At 50.2% G+C, this 24,712-nt stretch overlaps 1 protein-coding gene across 9 annotated transcripts in view; it reads left to right on the top strand.

Moving 5' to 3' along the window:
• Positions 1-24,712, top strand: part of FAM120A (family with sequence similarity 120 member A) — a 108,783-nt gene that overhangs the window by 52,616 nt on the left and 31,455 nt on the right. For all 9 annotated transcript variants that reach the window (XR_011431144.1, XM_070248144.1, XM_023627593.2 and 6 more), the window contains exons 6-10: positions 4,806-4,903; positions 5,151-5,431; positions 16,621-16,708; positions 18,419-18,646; positions 21,215-21,389. Coding sequence is in view for 8 of the 9 variants with exons in the window: in XM_070248144.1 (XP_070104245.1) it covers positions 4,806-4,903; positions 5,151-5,431; positions 16,621-16,708; positions 18,419-18,646; positions 21,215-21,389 (870 nt within the window). In the remaining variant the exon portion in view is untranslated. The remainder of the gene's footprint in view (positions 1-4,805; positions 4,904-5,150; positions 5,432-16,620; positions 16,709-18,418; positions 18,647-21,214; positions 21,390-24,712) is intronic.

Genomic DNA, 24,712 nt, shown 5'->3' with positions numbered 1-24,712 from the left:
AGTCCCTTGAAACACAGAAGTGGGGGTTCTGGTGGGGCCCAAGGGAGCCTGCAGGACTGCACGTGCAGGTGAGAAGGAATTGTGCAGAGATGACCATGTTGCAGTAGGAGCTGTCACCACCGAGCAAGGAACAGACCATGCAGTGGCTACAGAGGAAATACTCCTGCCGTCACAGCTGCCTGGGTGCTGGTGGAGGCCCACAGTGTTCCATCTGGATGGGCTTGCCGGGTCAGGAGCCTGCCTCAGCCTGTGTCCTGACAGGCCCCTGAGGCTGGCCCCCTTCTACCAGACTGGGTCAGAGGATCCCGATTTACAAAGTGCCGGATGACAGACCTTGATGCCGAGCACTGGTGACCTGTCCATGAGAGGACACCAGTGCCTGCTTTCTTGACCAGAGGGATTAGAGCTCTGTAGCTGGACCCTCGGGCCTCGGGCTTGGAAAGCACATGTGCACACATGAGGGAGAAGCGAGGGCCGCTTGGTGGCTCTCGTTCTGGGCCGGGGCTCTGCTGGCAGGCCTCACTCTCCAGTGACCGAGAAGGGGGTTCACTCACCTGCTGTCCCATTGACTGTCACTGGCTTTTTGGGCCTTGTTAACTAGCGTTTTGGAAATCCGGCTCTACTGCCCAGCTACACACACTTCCAGCACGTGAGGGCATGGTTTGGAGATGTCACCCCTGGCCGTGAAGATCAGTCTGAAGAAGGAGAACCTGTGATGCCACCTGCCTGGGGCAGAGGGCAGGAAGCAGGGCTGGGAGCCAGCTGCTCCCGCGGCTCTCAAGACCTCGTCACCTGCCACCTCGCCTGCAGCTGGGCTCCCCATGCAGGGACGGCCCAGTCTCCTGCCCCGAGGCTGGCCACACGGGGCGCAGGGACCCATGGTGGGGCCAGCGTGTACACAGTGCGATCCCTGGCCCTGTTCCTACCCAGCTGTGTGCCTCTGAGGCTCCCCGTCCCTTCCCCACATCAGCCTAAGAGTTTTTAGAGCCCATCTCACGTCCCCGGTGGGATGTGCTTTGATCTCCTTAGCTGGTCCAGTGGCCGTTGCCTGAGCGTTTCAGTGTTGGTGTTGTCACGGTCGCCATTGGTTTTGCTGTCATCAGGCGTTTGATGCTGTGCTGTTGCTACGCTTCGTGAGTAAGCTTTTGAAGTCTGGCATTCTTTTAAAATCTGTGTAATAATCAGTCTTATAGCTTTGCTCACTAAACCCACTCTTTCCCAGATTTTTACTTAAATTTTAGTATGAAAAGTGTTAAATGTAACAACAGTACACATGGGATAGGTCGTGAGCAGGTCTAACCAGCGATGGTGTGTGCTTCACCCCTTTCTTTCCCTAACAACACACACTGGGCTCTTCTATAAGCCATGGCTCTCCCCTCAGACAGGTCTTTATATTTTCCTACCTCATATGTACAGAATAATAAATAGTAGAGTTTTGATTTTTTGTTAAATACCGTATTGCGCATGTCATTCTGCACTTGCTTTTTTTTGAGATGTGTCCATGTTCTTCCGTTGCTGTCTTTGTGAAGCTGATGCACCTGGCGTGGGGTCGCGGCCCTGGCGTCTGACTGAGTGGGTCTGCAGGGGAGGTGAAGGAATTCCTGCGCTGGACAGAAGGTCCACCTATTCTCGCTTCTCCTTTCTCCTCAGTTCCCAGGTAGATGGCGGCGTCCTCTCCGTTCTCTGTGACCTTTCATTCAGGCTTTAGAGGGTTTATTTTAGTTGGTGTGGTATGAGGTGGTATAGACTGTCTGGTCTTGTGGCTTTTTGAAAGCTTGTTTTTTTAAAAACCTGAAGACTGGTCATCTTGGAAGAACTGGAGATCCTTCCTCCTTTCGTCTGCTGTCTGGTTTACGAGACTGCAAGGTGTGTCTTCTCGGTGTCAGTGGTGGGGGCTGCCAGCTCAGTTCACCAGGGACCCCGAATGCAGCCGTTAGCCTTTCTTTAAGGTGTGTTCCTCTGACGTCCATGGGTGGACTGAAAACAGCTTATCTTGTTTGATGGTGGGTGTAAAACCACGAGGGCAGCCTCATGAGAGTTGAGTGTTTCCTCTCTGTTTTCCTGAACTTTCCTCAGTTGGTGCAGACACAAGTGTTCTTTGCTATTTAACACTCACAACTCAAGCTCAGGTTGAGTGAACCCAGGAATTGAGTACATCTGGTTGAAATTTGGGATTCTGTCTCGAGACTTGGGCACCAGGTGGATTTGAACGGTTCTGTGCCCTTCGAGGTGCACATGCATGTTCTCCAGCCTCAGGGACTGAAGAGGTTGAGCAGCAGGGGTGCTGTGGAAGCAGCAGCTGCTCCCGGCTGTGGAAGGTTCCTGCACTGCAGTCAGGCGGTCAGGGGAGCAGCCATGCCCTTTCGAGCCGCTCCAGTTCTAGAAAGGTCTCCATTACATTGACCTGAAGCAGCTTCCCTGGATGAGCGTGTCCCCTTCATTAACAATCCTTTGACACACCCACTCACTTCATTAGTGACCTTGCTCTTCTCGGCCCAGTCTGTGCTCAGCCTTCTCTTTGAGGGCTTCCCTCCTGGATGGTGGCCTTGAGCTTTCCTCTGGGGCCTGGCGGCACTGCGCCTGCAGGTGGGCATCAGGTACCCCAGCTCTGAGCTGCCGCGGGTGGAGCTCACCAGGAACTGACAAGGCTCAGTCCTCTCAAGCTGGACGACTCTGGCTCCTGGCTCCACCTGGTGCCTGGCCCTCAGTCTACTGGCTTGCTGGATTCCTAGGCCAGCCTCCTGTCGCTTCCTGCTGTGCCCCCTGCCCACCCTGTCTTCTCAAAGCTGTTCACCTGGGAGGATGGAAACAGATTACACAGAATTCTGCATAACTTTGTGCCTTAATTTCTGTAGAATATTGGCGCTGAGGAAATACGTCTATTTCAACATGGTTAACATAGCCGGGAAATTTTGCTTTGTTCTTTTTTGCAAGTATTGACAGTTAGTGTTGGTGCTAGGGAATATATTGACTTAATCTTTGAATCTGAACTTTCAAAGCTATATTTTTTCTGGAATACTTGAAAATCATGCAGCGGCACCTGTCTGCATTACAGGATTAAAGAGCTGTATTTGCAGTGTAACATCTCTGCAGTAATATGCCCAGCAGTGGATGACTACTCGTCGGGCTGGGGGCTGGGGCAGCGCTGATGAGTTCTCAAGAAAGTTGCTTGGTTAACACCATTCCTTTTAAAAATCTGTCTTCTTTGAATTCAGAGAAAAGCTGGAAGCTTCACAAGGGCCTGGGACATAGTTTGAGGAGCAGGTCCTGAACCGTGACTTGTCTCTGGGGTGCAGCTGCGGGGGCTACCTTCTTCCTTCTCAGAGCAGTCCTTAATGTTTAAAAAATGTTTTTTAAATTATGAAAATGTTTTTCCTATGATAATTAAACACTTTTCCCACTTTTTTCTCCTGTCGTCTGTCTTCAGTCTGTGCGCTTTCCCAACAAAAGCCCGCCTCTCAGTAAGTGTTTGTGGAGGGAGAGAAGGAGCAGCTGGCGGCGTAGGGCTCCACTCTGTGAGCTGGCGTCAGTTCTGAGAAAGATGTCCTTGTCACACAGAAGACAGTGGCTCTGCCCAGCTGCACGAGGGCCTCAGAACAAGAGCTGATTTACCGGGAGGCCTGCAGGATGCAGAGGCAGCCCCGGCTCTCAGGCACCTCTGCAGCCTTCACAGAGTGTAGACAGGTTAATTTGCTTCCGAGCCTAGGGTGTGGTGGAACAGTAGCCAGCTCTGTGGATTGTCTGAGGTTTATTTGAGGTCAGTGATCGCAACATGATTTTAGAAAACATTCTTTCCTTGAAAATCTTTGCTTTTAAGTCATAATATAGTTAATTTGTTTTTAGGGAAAGGTTGTGCTTTTCAGGAAGTTTGTAGCATATAATGGGCAGAAATAGAGTGAAACAAGAATGCCCATCTTCCCTGAGCTGCTGCTGCTGCAGGATTGATGAGGCAGCCTTTCGTGTTGTTCTCAGAAGTCTAGTGTGCTAGGTCAGCTACGAGAGGCTGTCAACGGGACTCTAGAGTTTGAATAGATTTCATAATATTCTTTGGCCCAAAGTCTGGCCACGGTTTAGAATCACCCGAGAAGGGACTTTAACAGTTCCAATGTGTTGTATCTCACACTCGGAGGTTCGGATCTCGTGGACTTGCTGTTTGATCAGGAATGTCTCCTTGTGCGTGTGCATTCATGTCTGTGTGTGGTGAACGTGGATGGGATGAACGTGTGTGGTGAACATGTGTGTGCACGTGGGCACATATGTGAGTACGTGTGCATGTGTGATGTGCATGGGTGCGTGCACCTGTTAAGTTAGAGATCCTCAAGGAAACAAATGAGCAGAAACACTCTCAGAAGTTAACTGAAAATTCTTGAAAGTTAACATCCCAGCCCCAGAGTATAAACTTGGTCAGCATAAAGTCCAGTATTCTTTTAAAATTTTTCTTTGGTGAGGAAGATTGGCCCTGAGCTAACATCTGTGCCCATCTTCCTCTATTTTGTGTGTGTGATGCTGCCAGAGCATGGCTTGATGAATGGTGTAGGTCCATGCCCAGGGTCTGAACCCATGAACCCAGGTCCACTGAAGTGGAGCTTGTGAACTTAACCACTGTGCCACCGGGCTGGCCCCCAAGTCCAGTATTTTTAATGTGAACATGAATTTCTGAGGGTTTCTGAGGAGGGACCTCATGGTACGTTGGCACCTGCGGAGGTACAAGGCAGACGGAGACGCAGGCCAGCACCACAGTATCCTGTGGCGATGTCCTCTGCTCATGGTCGTTTTATTTTTCTCTTTCCGCTTGGACCAAACAGCCAGACCAAGTCCGTTTGGAATGCCTGGGATGGTGCCACCGTACGTCCCCCCGCAGATGCTCAACATTCCACAGACTTCTCTGCAAGCCAAGCCTGTGGTAAGGCTTTCCCTTCCCTTTCCTTCCGCTGCTGGTCTACCTAGCCGTGGTGGGGGACAGCTGCCTTGAGGGATACATACTTTTCACATCTCAGTGAACACTAAGATAATATCCTAAACTCTTGACTTGCTATGTGGAGCAGGTGCCAGTCTTTGTTGAATTAGAACTTTGCCAAGACTGGGCAGTGCTCACGGGTGCCGGCCCTTGGGCAGCGTGTGTGCGTGCTGACCTGTGCTCTCTGTTTCAGACCCCACAGGTGCCCGGCCCAGGCGCCCCGGGACAAGGTCCACACCCCTACAGCCTCGCTGAGCCGGCCCTCACCCTGGAACCGAGTGGAAAGAATCTGAGTGAGCAGAACAGCTACAGTAACATTCCTCACGAAGGAAAACATACTCCATTGTATGAACGCTCCTCCCCGATCAACCCAGCCCCGAGCGGCAGTCCCAACCACGTGGACTCGGCGTACTTTCCTCCTTCCTCCACTTCGTCGTCTTCAGACAATGACGAAGGCAGTGGGGGAGCTGCAAAGTGAGTGGTGTGTGTGGTGTTGGTGCCTCCCAGACATGTGACGGCCACGTGGCTCTTCACGTAGCTCTGGTCCCCGGGGAGCGGCCTGCCACCGGCAGCTGTGGCCCCACTCTGTGCTCAGAGCTCAGAGATGCAGTAGGTTGCAGGCAGGTGCTGGTCACTCTGCTCTCAGACCCGGGCTCCTTGGACGTGGAGGGGGGAGGAGGCCAGATATCTCCTCAGGGCTCCCAAGGTTGAGCATCTGTGCTGGGCCAGCTGTGGCCTTGGGCTGCTCCTCTGCTGGGGTGGAATTTTAGGAAAATTGGTTTGTGTGGCCCCCACAGTGTGTGAAGTGATCCGGTCAGGTGCCTTGACCCTTCTTCCTCGGGCTGTGATCCCCCATCCTGTCTCCAGGAAGCATTTGCAGTTAGCTGCCTGTGGCTTTCAGCCCCTTGACTCCTGCGTCAAGGGCACTGAATTTTCTCTCCTCCCGAGTTCATAGCGTGAATCTCATCTCAGCAGCTTATAGGGCCACTCTTGAAATAGCACTGTTCACTCCACCAAAACCATGGAAAGCTGCCTGACCCGGGCTGGAGTGCTCCCTGTCGAGGAACATTTTAAGCAGCACGCGTCCCTGAGTAAACGAATCCTCAAGCACACGCTTTGTTAGTGTCTGGTCAAGAAAGTCCTAAATGCACAGTCTTCCTCCTCCCCTTGAGTAACCTTACATTCCTAAGAAACTGGGCTCAGAAGACGGGAGAAGAGAGGCAGAGTCTTTCTCTGTGTCTGTCTCCTCTTCTTGGGTTTGAACTCTGGTTCACAGGGCGGATGCCCAGGCTGGTTCGTGCTGCAGCCATTTTTGCCTCAAGAAACCTGAGACACAGGGCCCGTCTTCCGTAGGTTCTTCTGAGAGTGTCACCTGACGCCAGACATCCTCCCTCTTTTGTCCTCTTTTTCTCCATCTGTAAAATGGGCACTAATGTCTGCTGACCTCTGGCGGCGGTTACCGAGGAGTTGTGTGATCCAGGGATGTGTGCTTCGTGGAGCAGAGGAGCGTAAAATGCAGAAAGGCTTCCTTACTGTGTGTACAATCCTGACATCCTAAAATCGAGTGAAAAGTGGAGATTTAGCGTTCAAACTTTTAAATTAAACTTTTGGGAAGATAATATATTTAAGACCTTCTGCCTGAGAGTCTCTGGGACGGGCTCAGAAATGTGTGTGTGTGAGTGAGCGCCAGTGGCCACTCCCCTTGCGGCAGCCTAAACAGCTGGTGGGTGTCCGAGGCCCTTCCGCTCGAAGGCACTGGCAGTTTTCTTTTAAAAATTGGCTCATGTCGGCACAACCGAGGCACCTGGATGTACAGGTGCATCTCAGTAAGAGACATTCCTTCTAGACTCTAGAACACAGCGGACCTGCGACACGAGCAGATGTGCTGTGACGCCTATGGGAGCCAGCAGAGCCCTGGCTGGAAGGTCTGGGTGCCCGTTCGTTGGGTGGGGTGCAGTGAGAGTGGGGGCTGCTGCCTGATTTGGCAAGCTGACCTGTGAGGCTGCGAGTTGACCCTGGGCGAGTCTTGCTCGAGAGCCCCCTCCTCTTGTCTTCAGTGCTGCCCTGTCCCTAGAGGTTCTGACCGGTGCTGCCTGCTGGGAGCTCTCGGCGGCTCCTGGTTGCCGCTCTGGCCTCTGAGCCCTGCAGCGCTTGCAGTCTGGACCCCAACGTTGCGTTCTCACCACGCTTTCTGGAGGAACTCTGGAAGGTGGACTCTGCATGTGAGGATGGCATGGCGTGCCGTCCTCCTTTTGGTGTGAAAGGTGAAGCAGGTGAGCATGTCCACGGCCTGGAGGCCAGATCTGGTCCAGTTGTGCTGCTCAGCTCGACTCTGCTCTCCGTTTATTACAGCAGCTGAGAGACAGAGACAGTTGAGAGGGAGGAGGTTGAGGGGATGGGGAGCTTGTGGCTGAGGCTTCAGGGTCCTGGACTAGGCAGACACGTGGGGCTTGGGTTGGCCCCTGCTGGTGGTCGTGATTTTCAGGGCAGGGCTTGGGCCTATTGAGTGAGTCATGTGTGTGCACTGGGAGGCTGTGGGCAGGACAGAGGTTGCTCTCCTGGTTCAAAGACTCATAGGAGCAGTACGTCGGGACTTAGGTTACCTTGGTGTGGACTTGAGTTGGGACCCCACATCTACCCTGTGCTCTCAGTATGGTCTTGAGGCAAAGAAAGCATCCATCCATTCAGCCCAGCCGCCCTTGGGCCCTGCTGTCTGCTGGTGGGCATGGCGGCAGGGGGCACAGACATGGCATGGTGCGGGTGTCTGAGAGGGGGACAGGCAAACCCGAGCCGTGTGTGTAGGAGGAAAGCACCAGCCGAGAGGAGCGAGGTGGGATCGCAGCCTGAGCAGCGAGATTTGAGCTGTGACAGAGTGGGGGGAGCCGGGACAGAGCCAGGTGTGGGCGGGGTGGTGGAGGGAGGCCCAGGGGTCCTGAGCAGCAGGAGGCCTTGCGAGGTGGAGGCCGGATGGTGTGGAGTCTGTGCTCTGTTCTGACCACAGCGTGGAGCCTCCACCACCCTTGCTTAGACTGGCCCCTGGGCTGGAAGGGTCCTGAGGCTTCTCAGTGAATTTGCTTGGATGTGGGTGCTGTTTACCCTCAGGGTGGACGGGTGTCTGGGTGGCCGGGCCCTTTAGCTGCTTGGTCGCAGTCAAGCGCCTCTGGTCCTAACAGCTCTAGCAGACTGACTGCAGACATGCTTGTGATGGCTTGTACCCTCGAGTCACCTTGTCCAGCAGCAGAGGGGAGGCCTACCTCTGGCCCTGGCTGGGCAGCCCCTCCCAAGTCCCTGTGCCCTTTGCTATGCGAGTCCCTCAGGCACTACACTCCTATCACTGTGTTTCCCAGGTGCAGGTAGATGGTACCAGAATGTGGGAGAGTCCATGAAGTGCACAACCTCACCTCCCCAACAGAAATCAATGGATGGTGCTGATGGGTGGTGGGACTTTTCTTGAGTAAAGGAGAATTAACGCCCCAAAGCTTCCTACAAATTAAGGGTTCAGTGTTTTAAGTGGCAGAGAATGTGGACATGCAGTTCATGGAGGAAACGCAGCAGTCAGTGAGCACACTCACAGATGCTGCTAGTCCTCCCTGAAGATCAAAGGACTACAATGTAAACCATGACAGGGCACCTTTCTTCAGCCTGCAGGATTGGCAAACGCTTGTTTTTGAAGATGAAGTTCCGTGGGGAAATGGGTTGATTCCTGGCAGGTGCTTGGCGTTTGTGGTCACTGTGTCCAAGAGCTGTGGGCCCTCCTGGGAGGGTCTGCACCATTCTTGTGCAGAGGTGGGGTGATGGGCATTTCAGAGCATAAGAGGGGTGTGTGTATGTGTGTGCGTGTTTGCGCGTGTGCCCACCCCCCAGATGCCGGCACTGGGGACCTTCCTTACAGGAATCCTGTGGAGCCCCTCCAGAGAATGTTCTGAGGGGAAAGGAAGTGCTTGCTGAGGTGCCCTGTGGAGGAGCAGCTGCACAGATGGTGACCGGGGTGATGCTGCCTCTGGCTTGGTCCTCAGGCTCGAATGGTGGCACCTTCACTGTGTGTGCATGCATATGATGTATGTGTATATGATGTATGTACATGTGATGCATGCGTGTCCACAGGCACACATGCATGGTGTGTTTCTATGTTTGCACAAACGCATGGTGTGCGCAAATGCATGTATGTCTACATGTATGCACATACATGTACATATATGCATGCATGGTGCGTGCACACGTGTCTGATGTGTTCCCCTCCTCCTTTAATCCTGTACCTCGCGTTTCAGCCTCTTCAGCTGGCAGTGTCCAGATGTCTTCCCCACATACAGCTGGAATGGATGTCCTGGTTGTTGCTCTCTTGAAGTCAACAGGTGTTTCTGTACCGTTTCCAAGTCTGTGCTGGACGAGGAGTCTGGGGCTGCAAGAGGCCCCTGTGGCAATCAGGTGTCCCTCCAGGACTGGACTGAGATGAGCGGTGTCACGCCACAGAAACTGCCCTGAGTCTCCTCACATCATCTCTCTTCACTACTGTAGACACACAGCCTTTGTTCCGCCGTGGTGCTATGTCTGCCAAGGGGCCCGGCTGGTGCCTGGCAGTGATTCCAGACCCTGACGGTTATTTCAAAGTAAATTAAGAAAGGAATGTGCTACTTGCTAACGAAACAATTGTTTCTCCTATTTCTTTACTCAGAGTATATCAGCGTGTACTTCTTGCTCTATTCTTGGTTAAAATTAAAAAACCATTGAGGCAGTGTTCTAGTTTTTCGTCTCTTCTTCCCTGGCCTTTGCCAAATTCTTGTAATCTTATTTTGGTTGAATCCTTGTGGAGGTGTTTACTTTATATTATTTTCATAGATTCATTGGTTTTTTAGAATTTGAATCCAATCTGAGGTTGCTAATTTGAAGTTTCTAGTTCTTTGTTTTATATATTTTTTATAATTACCATCTCAGTACAGAGTTATAGAACTCAAACATTTGAGAGTACGATGTAGGAAATCCCCCATGATCCCACCTCTAGAGATGCAACTGTTTTCGAAAGATTGGTGAATATGCAAACACCTTTTTTTGTGTGTGTATGCTAACATGGTTTTTACAATAATCGGATCTTATCTCAGGGACAGCATCTGGCCTTTTTCCCTTTTTTAGACTTAATATACTTTTGTAAGTATGTGTTCTCATTTGTGTGTATAAATGTTAATATGTACATGTGCACTGAATATTGCTTCAGTGTTTTTGTATGTCATTACTGACATTTTAAAATGGATATTTAGAAGCCCTATTAAAAGAGAAGACTAACTTAATTTTTCTCCACTTTTGGCTTCATTGGTATAGACTTGTTCTGCTTCCCTGTCCCCTATGTGCACATTGGTTCCAAGGTGTCGTGTCATGGCAGCATCTGTCGGATGAGCTTTGCAGGCCCACGTGGCCCCCATGGGACCAGGCCTGGGCTGTGGAAGGTGAACCTCAGGAAGGCGCTGGTCCTGCAACCTCACATGGCTGTTCCTGCCAGGTTCTGGGTGCCACTTGTGGCTGTGTGACCTGGAGTTCCCTAGCCCAGTGCACCCAGCAGGGATGGGAGGCCTCTGGGTTCTTTGTGAATTAAATTAGCTGAGGGGTAACACAGTAAGTGACATCCATCCCTCTTAGTAAAAACTGTCTGTGGGCACAATGAAAAACTAGAACTCTGATTTTTTTTTTTTAATTTTGGTGAGGAAGATTGGCTCTGAGCTAACATCTGTGCCCATCTACCTCTATTTGGTATGTGGGATGCCACCACAGCATGGCTTGATGAGTCGGTGTGCTAGGTCTGTGCCTGGGATCCGAACCCATGAACCCCAGGTTGCTGAAGCGGAGTGTGTGAACCCAACCACTATGCCACCAGGCTGGCCCCTCTGGTTTCATTGGTTTTTTTTTTAATTAATTAATTTTTTTATTGAGTTAATGATAGGTCACAATCTTGTGAAATTTCAGTTTTACGTTAATGTTTGTCATTTCGTGTTGTAGGTGCACCACTTCACCCTTTGTGCCCACCCCCCACCCCACCTTTCCCCTGATATCCACTAAACTGTTCTTAGTCCATAATTTTAAATTCCTCATATGAGTGGAGTCATACACAGATTATCCTTCTCTCGCTGGCTTATTTCACTTAACATAATTCCCTCAAGGTCCATCCATGTTATTGCAAATGGAATGATTTTGTTCTGTTTTGCAGCTGAGTAGTATTCCATTGTATATATGTACCACATCTTCTTTATCCATTCGTCTGTTGCTGGGCACTTAGGTTGCTTCCATGTCTTGGCTATTGTAAATAATGCTGCAATAAACATTGGGGTGCATAGGACTTTTGGGAGTGCTGACTTCAAGCTCTTTGGATAAAAACCCAGTAGTGGGATGGCTGGATCGTATGGTAGTTCTATTTTTAATTTTTTGAGGAATCTCCATACTGTTTTCCATAGTGGCTGCACCAGTTTGCATTCTCACCAGCAGTGTATGAGGGTTCCTTTTTCTCCGCAGCCTCTGCAACATTTGTTACTATTAGTTTTAGATATTTTTGTCATTCTAATGGGTGTAAGGTAATATCTTAGTGTAGTTTTGATTTGCATTTCCCTGATGATCAGTGATGATGAGCATCTTTTCATGTGCCTATTGGCCATCAGTATATCTTCTTTGGAGAAATGTTTGTTCATGTCTCCAGCCCATTTTTTGATTGGGTTGTTTGATGTTTTGTTGTTGAGTTGTGAGAGTTCTTTATATATTATGGATATTAAGCCTTTGTCAGATATATGACTTGCAAATATTTTTTCCCAGTTAGTGGGTTGTTTTTTTGTTTCAATCCTGTTTTCATTTGCCTTGAAGAAGCTCTTTAGTCTGATGAAGTCCCATTTGTTTATTCTTTCTATTGTTTCCCTTCTCTGAGAAGGCATGGTGTCCAAAAAGATCCTTTTAATACTGATGTCAAAGAGTGTACTGCCTACGTTTTCTTCCACAAGCCTTATGGTTTCAGGTCTCACCTTTAGGTCTTTGACCCATTTTGAGTTTATTTTGGTGAATGGTGAAAAAGAATGGTCAATTTTCATTCTTTTACATGTGGCTTTCCAGTTTTCCCAGCACCATTTGTTGATCTGGTTTCATTTTTTTTTTTTTTTTTTAAAGATTTTATTTTTTCCTTTTTCTTCCCAAAGCCCCCCCGGTACATAGTTGTGTATTCTTCGTTGTGGGTTCTTCTAGTTGTGGCATGTGGGACGCTGCCTCAGCGTGGTCTGATGAGCAGTGCCATGTCCGCGCCCAGGATTCGAACTAACGAATCACTGGGCCACCTCAGCAGAGTGCGCGAACTTAACCACTCAGCCACGGGGCCAGCCCCAATCTGGTTTCATTTTTAATGTGAAACACATAAAGAATTTCATTCAGAGCAAGATGATCTGGTGTCCCAGGAAATATGCTTCTGATATGTCTCTTTCCTCCAAGTGGAATTGATGTTTTCCTTGTGCTTTGAGTCCTCTTGGCTCCTTCCTGAGGAAGCTGTGTGGTCCACGGAGAATCACGCTTTACCTTACCCCAGCGTCCCTGGTCCAGACAGGCTACATCAGCCAGAGTTTCCTTTCCAGTTGTTAGGCTGTTGTTCCAGACAAGTAGCTTGTTTACATTTATATTTTGACTTTTTAACACAAGGTAACATTTCTAACATCTTCTCATAAACACACTTGTGAATTACTTTCATGTGTTGGCAAAAATTCGTACTCCTCTGTGCCGTCACGGCGAGTCTGTGCTGTTCTCCTACCACCGGCAGCATGGGCATGTTGCCTGGAGCTCAGCTCCCACCCGTTGGTGTCTGAACCTCCCTCAAGGGTGGGAGAGGCCCAAGGGAGAAGCAGGCGGCCGCCCTCCCTGTGCCTGCTGCGTACGTACGTGGGGATGGGACCACACTTGTTCTGTTCCTGACTTAGTGAATGACCCTGAATGTGTGACAGTAGCTGGGTTTGGGGCTAGGAAGATGGAGGGTGTCGTGTGTGAGTCCCACACTTCCCTCCCAGGGAGCTGTGGCCAGAGGTCTGGGCTCTGTCAGATGAGAGCGGGTGGCACTGAGTGCCCCGGTTCGCGAGCTGAGAGCAGGCAGAAGTGAAAAGGTGGCACACTGTTGGAAGTCTCCTCAGAGGCTGAGCATGTCGGGCCTTGCGCACACTTGGCCTTGCTGCCGTGGGTCTGCCCTCCCATTTCCGCTCCATGACAGGTCTCCCTGCTTTGGTCTTGCTTGCTTTTCCTTCTTTCATGTTGACTAGTGGGGCAGCCTGTGGGCAGTGCCACTTTCCTTTTCTGCTCTGTCATGGCAACCTACACTCATGGCTGTGGGGACAGGAGTGCAAACGCACTGATGGCTGAGACAATTTTACACTTGGTGCAAGTGGACACCAGTCCATTTCATCCTGGCATCACCAGCCTGCTGACCAGAAAAACGTATAGGAGAGAATTCCGCAGGTAGGATGGTTTGCTGTCACGAGTAGCTTTAGTGCAGACAAAGCTATGCATGTCCTGGTGTGAGTGAGGCCTCACTGCACCGCTGAGGGTCCCTGGGCCAGTGTGGTGCTGGCCCTTCTCACCGCCACTGTCTGGGTGGGTGGGTAGTCGTCTTCTGTCACCTGGAATGGAGGTGTGGTTAAGTGTGGATCCCTTTCCTGAGCCTGGATCTTATCTGCCTTGGGTGTGCAGGGGTTCAACATGGGAGTGCACGCAGCCTCCTGCCCGGGCCTTCCACTCCCCCGTGGCCTGTGTGGTCTCAGCAGGTCTTCCGAGGCACAGCTGATGCAATGTTGTGTCCATGTCACTGGTTCCAAGGGTGATTGTGAGATGTGAGCAGTTGGGTAGAATGAAACTTGACTGTATGTAGAAAGATTCTGAAATTCCTAATCCATCTGTTCTTCAAGATAAGGCATTTGTCATATTAAAATGTTTTGTTTTTTTAAGTTATAAATCAGGAATATAGTTATCCTATTGAGATATTCTGGACTTTAAAAAAATTGGCTATTGTCAAGCTGCTTTTCAGGCAGAATTTTAGATTTTGTGATACGATTATTAGAAGGCCACATGAGCGTATAGATTATGACATTTTTAGTTTGATAATCTGTGTAGAACAAAACAAAGCTTTGTAAATAGAGGTTCTGTGTGATCTTCGTGGGACAGGCTTTCCACTTTCGTAGTGAGGCATGGTCTCCACACCACACTGTACCCGTGCCATGTAGAGACCCAGGGCCTGTGCCCTTGGGGGCTGCGTGTCTGGTGGCTCTGTGATGTCACGTGAAGGAGAAGCCAGGTCTGCACTGTCTTTGCCATGCACCCTTATGCTACGATTGTATGATTATTCATTCGCAGTAATTTGAAATGGTGCTGAATGTGATCCAGGCCGTGAAGGAAACACGGCGTGAGAGTCGCAGGTTTGAGGAGGTTGGGAAGGCTGCCCTGAGATGCCATTGGGGCCAAGCCCCTCAGGCCGAGGTGTCGCGTGTTGAAGGCTGCAGTCTGTCGTGAGGAGGGAGGGCTGCTGTCCAGCAGAGCGTGGGAGATGTTTGTCCTCCACGGACCCCACCAGGAGCTTGTGTGCAGGACATGTAGTGACGTCCTGTGAGTCCGTGAGAAGACGGCTCCCGCGTTGTCCTTGGGGAAGGAAGTCTCTGCAGCGGCTTGGGGGCTTCTGGGCTGTCAGCCTTGCATGTCAATTATTGCCTACGTGGCATGTTCAGTTCCTGGACATTCATTAAGCCATGTACTCGTGACTAGTGTGTTTTTTTGTAGCTATGTTATACTTAAATGTTTAAAATTATAAGTAATAGATGTTCTGTCTCTTTATAAAGTTTGTAAGTAGCCAAGTAATTAGTTGTAGAATTTCACTGGATAAACGTCAGTGACCTGTCTATGAGGAAGTGCGTTAGCGGCTCTGCTGATGCCACGTTCCAGGTCAGTTCAGAGCTGCTGCCTTCCTCCTTGCTGACAGACTGCTTGCGGTCAGTCATGGTGGTTAGCGTGGGGCAGCTCACCTACTGCGTGCTGACTGGTGCACGCTCAGTGAAGAGCAGGGCAGCCAGAGTTCTCTTTCGACCTTCCCTAGCTTCTCATCTGCTCTCCCCTGTGAGGCCTCGTCTCTCTCTCAATTAGACAGGATGAGTCGCTCTGCCTGTAGGAGACCTGCATTTCCCCATGGGCGCCTCCCCCTCCCCACCAGAGTTTCCTCTGGTTTTGCACAGTTGTCGTTTGAGCTCGCACTTGTGACTGGCCTCTTGGACAGAGCTGTGATTTCTGAGTCCTCACTGAAGACCGGGAGCCTGGATGCTGGGCAACTGCCCCCGTTTCTTGTGGAGGCGTTAAGGTGTCCTGTCCCGTGACTGGGATTGAGGAGCTAGAACGAGGCCCTCAGACATGACCACATGGGACAGTGTTCCTGGTTTAAGATGGGACACCTTTTTCATCTCTCCTGTTCTTTTGCAGCTATTTGTTTTGTTATGGAACTAACATGAAGACACTTGGAAATTGGAGAATTAGTGGGTCTTAAAATCCTTCCATCTGTCACGTGGGTCAGTTAGAAAGGCATGCCAAATAAAAACTCTCTGCACCGGTGTGCCTTGTAGCCAGCACTGGATTTAGAAGCTAATTTTGGTGAGGAACCCTGCAGGAGAGAGATGAGTGAAGGGTGGATGCCTGGAGCTGCCCCCGCCATCCCCACAGTGACTTCATCCCATCTGCTGGGGGCTGCAGCTCTGGGGCGGGGCCTGATCCCTGCTCCGGCAGAGTCCCTGCTCCCCCAAGGTTAATGCTGTTCATGGAGTTTGCCTGGGGACCACAGTAAACTTCCCTTTACACTGTGGCCCATAATACACAAACAGAGAACTTACAAAGTAATACCATTCATACCACATTCCCTGCATCTGGTCTGTTCCATGTCAGCTTTTAAAAAATTCTGGTTAAACCCACTGAATTGTTTTCCCAGGCTACTAATGGGTCAAAACCCACAGTTTTTAAAAAGTGCTGATTGAAACACCTCATTCTGGCATTTGAGACACTCTGTAATCTTCCCCATCTCTTCTCCCAACCCGGTTTTTACTACTTTGCCAAAGAAAGCCATTCCCCAGATAAGACTCGGTTAACTCCGCTCCCTCAGCTTGCAAGTCCTTTCCCTCTCTGTCACCAGCCTCGGCTCCCATGTCCTTTCCACGGTGGGCTGCAGTGCCGTGTTGTCACGTGGCACGTGATCCCTTATGTTTATTTGTAAGTTATGAGTAGCATTTGCTCCAGATGACACTTTTCTGCTGCCTGATGATTGGCAGTTAAATGTGAGTTTTATCTCATTTCTCCCAAAGGGCTGAGCTCCCTGAAGGCAAGGCTGCCTCCTCTGTGTGCCGGGTGCTTACACATCCTGGCTCTCCGGGCTGCCCCCTCTGTGTGCTGGGTGCTCGCACAACCTGGGTCTCCAGGCTGTGTGGCCGGCCCGGGCCAGGTGCTGAATGTTCCTCCCCACAGTGGGGGTCACCACTGGCTGCTTGGAGTGGGCACGAGTGTCCCTGTGGTTGGAGTCTCGGGAGATGGGGTCAGTGCAGCACCCCATGTCCTCGAGACGGCTGCTCAGCGCGGCCCTTATCCTATGGGCGTGTGGGGGTGCTGACACTAATCAGTCGTCCTCTTCACTTTCTGTGCAGCCATATCAGTGGGAACAAAATCGGCTGGGAGAAGACAGGAAGCCCCTCGGAGCCTCAAGCACGGGGAGACCCAGGAGACCAAACAAAGGTAGTTGTTTTCTTCTTTAGTCCTGATGCCCAGCAGGTGGAGTTGAAACACAATGCCCTCTCTCTTTTTAAGCCTTATGAAGAATATAGACAGTAGGGGAAGTGGGGAGGGGTCACAGACACTGGGGGAGAGGGCAGGGGAGGGGAAAGAGGACCCCAGGGCCCCACCATCCCCGCCTGCTTTCTTTCCCGGGATGATTGGGCCTGGTGAAACCCTCCCCCGTCTGCTGGCTGCACTCTTAGCAAGGACTTAGAGCCTTCTAGAGCCCTCATCTGTCTGGGGTTTTTGTGGGGATTAAGTGAAAAGGCACCTGGGGTGTATACGTTAAACATGAAAATAAACTAAATTCCATTTCCCCCTTTTTTCCTCCATCTGCCTGTTAAGAGTGACCTCTAGAAGGATCTTTTGACATGCAGAGCCACGTCTGCCCCGACCCATGACCCTGGGATGAGCCTATCTCTAGCTGCAGGGGGGCTTGTCTGTGTAAGTGCGAGGTGGCAGAGTATCAGAAAGCTGTGTAAAGTTCTGAAGTGCTCGCTGCTGAGTGATTGTCCTATCCATAAGCACGGATGTGCTCTGCAGATACTTGTTATTTGCGAGGCATCTTCCAGAGCGTTTCCAGCTGCTTAGGTCTACATCTGGGGAGTGGACAGTACAAGAGACCCTCGTCAATCATCCACGAGTCATTCCTAAGACTGATTTTAGCATTTTGTGTTTTAAAGGGTAAAATTAAGCACTTAATTACATACCATTGTAAAGAATACATTTTGTTTCAAAACAGAAAAATGTCTATTCTTTAGTGTGGCCAAAATAAAGAAGTAAGTACTTATAATTCCCAACATTTATTGTGAGAAAGAAAAAAAGCCTTTTACTGTACAAATAATAATTTCTGTTGGTAAACCTTTGGGACTTTGCTGAAGTTCACAAAGAGGCAGCAGGAGTCCCCCTCTGCTGTCTGTGTCCTGGGTCTCACTGCCCTGCAGCGAGCCATCGCTGAGGGGTCCATTAGCATCCGTGCTCCTGTTGGTGCAGGACCTGCCGGATTTGGGTGGTTGGTTGTTACAGCACGAGTGTTTCTGACTGACGATATATCGTGCACGTATTTCTATGTCAGCAAATATAGATCTAACTCATGATTTTTAAGTGGGCTTATCTTGTATTTTTGCTGTAATTTTCGGTAAACAGTTTCCTGCTTATACTTAATTTGGGGCTGTATAACGACCAAAGAGAATGGCCAAGTGTGGGTTTTGTTTATTCTGTAAATACCGGCTGTGGTGGTGAAGAGCAGGTCTGAGTCAGGCCTAGAGGTGAGTCCTAGTTCTATGAGTTTCTGGTCACGTAATTGTGACAAATGACATTCTCTCCCTGGGTGTTAGTTCTCATCTAGGCAGGGTCTCCAAGGAAAGCAGAAACACAGGACTTAGCTGACGGGGTGGCTGCCCGGGGGTGGCAACCACAGAAAGCCACTTTCACCCCATGGGGCCTCGCCAAAGGAGCCATGCGTGGGGTCACCCAGCAGAAGCTGCAACATCCTCCAGGCTTCCCCCTGACACAGGCACAGTGGGCATCCACTCTCCACCCCTCGTCCTCAGTGGTGGAGTTGTTCATCACACCTCTCCAGACAGGACTCTGTGTTACAAGTGCACAGACACGGTAAAGGTGTGGAAACGTGACCTGAACCCATTTTCTCCTCTTGCCCGTTGCTCGTAGGCAGAAGGTTCGTCCACTGCCTCTTCGGGCAGCCAGCTCGCTGAAGGAAAGGGGAGCCAGATTGGCACTGTCCAGCCAATCCCGTGCCTCCTGTCCATGCCCACCAGGAACCACATGGACATCACCACCCCACCCCTGCCCCCTGTTGCGCCTGAGGTGCTGAGAGTGGCCGAGCACCGGCACAAGAAGGGGCTGATGTACCCCTACATCTTCCACGTCCTGACGAAGGTACGTGCAGGCCCAGGGGTGGCCTCCTGCCCTGGTTACTCCTGTGGGGGTGCCCTCCTGCTCGTTTTGGAACGGTTTTTTATCTTGCAAACTATTTGAAACAAAGTTCATTTCCCCCTTCTTAAACTTGGAGGAAAAAAGATGAAAACTTACACCTCTAAATAAAATAAAAGAACAACTTGGGAAAAGTCTCACTTTCCCCTTCAATTTAATATAAAATATTTTTGAAACTTCTAATTAATATGTTATTTTCTGACTTGTAATTTTGTTCTTTTAATTTCTAATTTCAAGATTTCTCACCCCGTGGTTACGCGTAGTGTCAGCTTTAGTTCCGAAGCCACATACGTCTGATTTGTCATTGTCCTAGAAATGCCCCCTTCTGAGAGGCTGATAGTGCTTCCTGCACTTTAACTCGTTCCTCTACCTCCCTGAGGGTGATTTTGTGGCACGTACAGCAAGAATGGAATGCAGGATATTGTAACATATGCATAGTCAGAAAACTCAGCTATCCCTTTACACAGTGCCATGGTTTTGCGTCTTAGTGTCTGGAACGTGTGCTTTAGTAGAGGCACAGTGTGGCATTGGTTGTTTTGAATCTTGGCGTCTTGAATGGATCTATGTGTATTTAAAATTTCCTCAGTGATTTGTAGTATTTATCCGCATAGACCCATAGGTTAACAAGTTACGTTGGTGACCAGATTGCTCACGTAGAATTGGCTTATTACTACCATGTATTTCTAACCTGTTTTCATCAGCATCTACGTCACCATATATAATCAGGCCTTTTTCTTCCTATTTTCTGTAATCCGTCTGTGGTTTGTAGAATGGAATCAACAAATGCAGCAGTCACTCCTGTTCCACAGCACTCCCAAGTGGGACTTCAGCCATTAATTGAGTAATCTGAGCACTGCTTACTTTTATAACTTAAACGACATGGAGAATAGTTAGTCCAGCACTGTTTACTCAGCTCCTTTAATTTGTTTTTCAATTGTAATTGCCTCCTAGTCTCATCCGTTATTTTTTGATATGGGTATGCATGTATGTCCCTTTTCAGATTATGCTTGCAAGGTAAACATTTTATTTTTCAGGTCCAACATAAATTATAAGGGTAAGTGAAAAGTTACTGTTGTGGAAAGAGAATTTTGCTAAGTTTAAGGGAACCCAGGTTTTTGGGAGAGTGCGCCCTTTCCCTTGGGGTTGTTTGGGATGTAAGGTCCCTGGACCAGCTGTTTCCGCCCCGCCCACACTGGTAGATCTGACTCGGGACAGTCGGTTGGGTCAGTCTGAGTGACACAGACTGACTGTCCTCCTCTTCAGTGCTCACCAATTTCAAGGGCAAATACTGATCAGATGACTGAGTTTGAGAAAAGTGAACTCGACTGTCTTTTCAGATTTTAAAATGCCACTTAGAAGTTTTCAGTATATTAGGGAATAGAAGTTTTCAGTATGTTAGGGAAAAGTTTAGACTCCAAAGTACATTGCTTCCTGCGAGCTGAGTAGCTCTGGTACTAAATTGTCCCAGTTGAGACACCTGCAGGGAGGCGGGGCTTCAGAGCCACACAGAGCCAGGAAGCCTCGTCACAGTGAGAGGAGGTCCCCCTAGGGGAGTGCACACCACGTGGAGCTACTGGGCTGATGAGGAGGAGGGTGCTGAGGACAAGGGAAAAGACCAATTTGAGGACTAAATTTATGTGAAAGTGCAAATGTTATGAAATTATTATTAAGAGTGTATACCAATAAATTTAATGGAAGGTCATAAATATATTTTTGTGTTACGAATATACATAAACAAAATTCCTTGCAAAATCTCTCGGTGTACCTGATGCCGTAAAATATCTAAGATGGGACGGCAGAGTCTACAGTGGTCAGGTGTCTCCTGGTGGGTCCTGCAGCGGAACCCCTGCCGTGTTGGCCATGGAGCGTGAGCAGAGTGGACTCCTCATGCCCAGCCCTTGCGGCGTGCGCACCCTCCCACTCCGGAGACAGTCTGCCGGGGCCTCTGCGTTCACCAGAGCCCGCTGCCTGCCGAGGACTTTAAGCACATAGCACTGAAGAGAGCTCTCCTAGGTAGATGGCTTCTGCATGTGGTAATTTTCATGGAAGAGCTTGGTAAAGAAAATTTGATCATTTTATTTTCAGGTTTCATCCATTTCCTGGATGTCATATAGGTCATTGGAAATTACAAGTTCATTTCACGTGACCATCTTGACGCAAATAAAATCTGCAAGGCCTCAGGATCCTCAGGATTTTCTGTTCTATTTGTTGTCTGATGTTACCTGTCTAGATTACTTCAAAGACTGGGATCATCCACGTAGTTTTCTTTCATTCTTGGTTCCAGATTAAAAATAAAACAGTGGATTTTATTTTGACTCTTCGAGTGTGTATTTTGACTACAAACTGTTAAATGAGCTCTCCCTAAACGTCTCAATGTAGGCAAGTTGTTAAGCAATTGCTGTGGAATAGAATTGCAATGTCATTAACTGGGGGTAATGCAGTGTATTTCTGTGAGTTTATTGTAAATTCAACATGAAAAATGTGCAATATTATTCTGCTTTCTTCCATGCAAAGGGTGAAATCAAAATTGCTGTTTCTATTGAAGATGAAGCCAGCAAAGACCTGCCTCCCGCCGCCCTGCTCTATAGGCCAGTTCGCCAGTATGTTTACGGAGTCCTGTTTAGCTTGGCAGAAAGCAGAAAGAAAACTGAGAGACTTGCTTTTAGAAAGAACAGACTTCCACCAGAATGTATGTACTGTAAAATCCATTGTTTGTTTTCCTCGGTACTTCGTAACCTCTTGTGCATTTTCTCAAGCCTTAGAAGGATCATGACTGAGCTCGCCCGAGTGCCCCGTGTAAAGGAGGCGGGCTCGTCGGGGCCTCAGGAAAGGAGGATGAGCCACGGGCTTTTTTCACTCACTAATGTCCGAGTCATGTTGTTTACTTGGTAAAATGTAAATGGCAGGTTTACACTTTAAACGGAAGGTTGATCTGGAAAGGGTGCTGAGGATCACCATGCTGCTGTGGTTCCACGTCGCAGGCAGGGGCCAGCAGCGTCTGCTCCGGTGTCCACAGGACAGGGCTCAGTGTTCTGGGGGTACTACCACTGTCCTCTGGCCCCTTCTGTGCAGTTGGTGTGTCTCTGTGTACAGCTCTGAGTCTGAGAGGCCCAGGAATGACTTTCCTCGGAGACCTCCTGCTGGCTGCCTTGGGGGGTGGGAGGGAAGCGTTGTGTGAAATGTTGGCCAAAGTTGAGGTCAGAGCCTTTTCCATCTTCAGGTGGGCCATTGTGGTACAAGTCACTGTAGTGTGTTTAGTGGGAAATACATACAGTCTAAGATAATGTTGTGAACTGCAGAAATTGTAGATTGACTAGACCATCCTCCAAACTAAGGATATTTAGTGACTGATCACCTGCTTGTCTGGCGGGTCAGCGCAGGCCTGGTGACGTGCAGCTGACCAGCTCAGGGACGAGGGTGGGCATGGGTCTCACCTGTGGAACTCTAAACTAGGGAGATCCTGGCAATGCTGAAACCCCAGTTTTGTGGAGTCGTAGGTTTTCTGTTTGATTACCGTGACAGAATTGTGAGTCTGTAGGCCTTTAACATGAAGCATCCGTCACAGCCCTTACTCGAGGGTAGCTGTCCTGGGAGTGGCTGCTGGGCTTGTGTGATGATGACTAGAAAGAAGAGCTGATGCTGGCTCCGCAGGGCCTCTGTCAGGCTGCAGACGCCACATGAAATGCCGCATGTTCTACGGATGCTCTTCAGAGGCTGGTGTGTCCTGACGTGCACCCTCCTCCTCTCATGCTATGTGACTCCTCTGCTCAGAAAGGAGGACCTTCTTACTTTGCACAGGGCGATCAGTTTCCTGTTCCCCCTCCCAAGCCACCCTGGCCCCACAGCTGTGTCCCCATTCCGTTCCTCACTGGCCCCTTGGTTCTGCTGGGCCTGGAGCGTCCAGTGCTGCAGGATTGGGTGCAGCTTACTTCCTCTGTGTCCTTAGCCCCATAGCACTGCATTGCTTTCACAGTGAAAGGATATTCTTTCTTCCATTTGCTTGTGCATTCCAAAAACAGTTACCTTTTTTTGGTGAGGAAGGTTGGCTCTAAGCCAACATCTGTGCCAGTCTTTTCTATTTTGTATATGGACACGACCACAGCATGGCTGACAAGTGGTGTAGGTCCCTGCCTGGGATGTGAACCTGCAAACCCTGAGCTGCCGAAGTGGAGCCCACAAACCTAACCACTATGCCACCGGGCCAGCCCAACACAGTTACCTTTATGCAGCAAACCCCTCAGGTGTTTTCACTGGTCACAGTGTGGGGCCCTCAAGTGGACCCTGGGACGGGCTCTCCTTTACAGTGTTTCCAGCTTCATTGAGGAGCCTGGGTATGGCTGGTGTGCTCTGTTTGCACCGCACTGGTGGGCGGTGGGCGTCCCTTCATCTGCTGTCGCCTGCTGTCGTGGTCTCCCCTCCAGTTTAGAGGTCGTGTTTCAGGGCTGAGCTGTGGGGCAGGCGCTCTCGGGTGAGGTCTCGGCCTTTCCTGCCCTGCTGCAGGCCTGTGGGTTTAAAATTTCGAACGCACAGCTGGCAGCATGCAACGTGCTCACTGCTCATTGGTGTTTTGTACGTGGTGGTGCAGGCGTCCTTTAGGGGAAGCAGAAGGCAGGGGAGGGTGTTCACTGGGCAGACCCACACCCTCTGAGCGCCAGCCAGAGGGAAGCCCATCGTGGTGAGGGGCTGAGTGCAGACCCCGAGGCAGGGCCTGGCGCTGTCACAGAGATGGTGGGTGCCGGCCCACCGTGGGTGCACTGGCTGGGGCTGGAGGCCGTGGCGTGGGTGATGGGGAAAGTGGAGAAGGTAGTGTGCTCTGGGAGGAGTCAGGGCAGTTCTCTGAGTCTCTGGGTGTGGGGCCTTGACCTTGGTTGGAGGAGGCTCTGGGGACCCCAAAGGAAAGGGGAAGGAGGTATGCCATGTCCTCAGCAGATGGCATCTTCAGAGAATCCACAAGGTGCCTGTTTACTTTCCTCCCTCTGCCTCCGTCCCCTGCCGCCTCGCTCTGCCTCAGGACAGAGACTATGTCAGGTTAGTGCTGTGTACCTGGGTCTCTGAATTTATCAGTGAGAACAGGAGGGTGGAGAGGGAGTGATGTGAGGGCAGGGTGGGGCCAGGCCTGTGCCCCTTTTCTTGGCGAAGGCAAGAAGCACTGGGTGAGGATCCCTCAGGTGTGGTTTGGAAAAGGGAGCCAGCTGGTAGGAAGGGAAAGGGCTGGGCTTGGGGCCACACTGGAGTGGGGTGCTTCTCTATGAGGAGGGGCTGAGGCTGCGCTTGGCTGAGCGAGGTTTAGGAGCTGATACTTCCTCAGTGGAAGTAGGGTCTATGTCTGTTACTGCTGTGGGCATCCCTCTCAGAGGAGTGTCTGGCACTAATGAAGAGTGAGTAACTCATCCGGCCAATGGCCTGTCAGAGTGGAGACCCGAGACGTGGTATGTGGGAGACGACCCCATGCGTGGGAGTATGTGACGTCGCTGAGGGTCTGTGAAGGGTCTGCGCCTGGCACGCTGTGGTCTTTCTGTTTGGGGAACTTAAGAACCTGGGTTTTGACTTTTCTGTAGGCTGGGGGAGCCTCTGAGGGTTGGAGAGAGTGATGTTTCTGACAGAAAGGGGGGTGGGCAGGGATGCATTGCTGAGCCGAGGCAAAGGTGAAACCTCGAGATGGGAAAGGAAGGGCGGTCCCTGTGCCCGCTGCCCAGATGGAGCAGCGTCAGCCCCTGGCACTTAAATGTGGCCTCAAGGAATGTGTTATGAAAGTGCCGTTACGAATAAAAATTTGCCCCTGGACAGAAGGTGTGTCGGTTTGACCTGAGTGTACAAGTTAAGAGACTTGTTTGGCTCTGTAATTACAGTGGGTGAGATTTTCATATGTGGCTGCAGAATCTAGGCCTTTTTAGGGAACTGATAAAGTTGGACTTGTTTCATGCATTGGTTACATTAATAAGGGAAAAACAGCCTATAGGACAGGTTTTTGTCAGTGATACGCGTCGCTGATTATCACAATAACTGGAACCC

Source organism: Equus caballus, chromosome 23, assembly GCF_041296265.1.
Source record: "Equus caballus isolate H_3958 breed thoroughbred chromosome 23, TB-T2T, whole genome shotgun sequence".
In the NCBI taxonomy this organism is placed as follows: Eukaryota; Metazoa; Chordata; class Mammalia; order Perissodactyla; family Equidae; genus Equus; species Equus caballus.
Note: the sequence above shows the minus strand (reverse complement) of the source record. Positions and strands in the feature narration are given on the sequence as shown.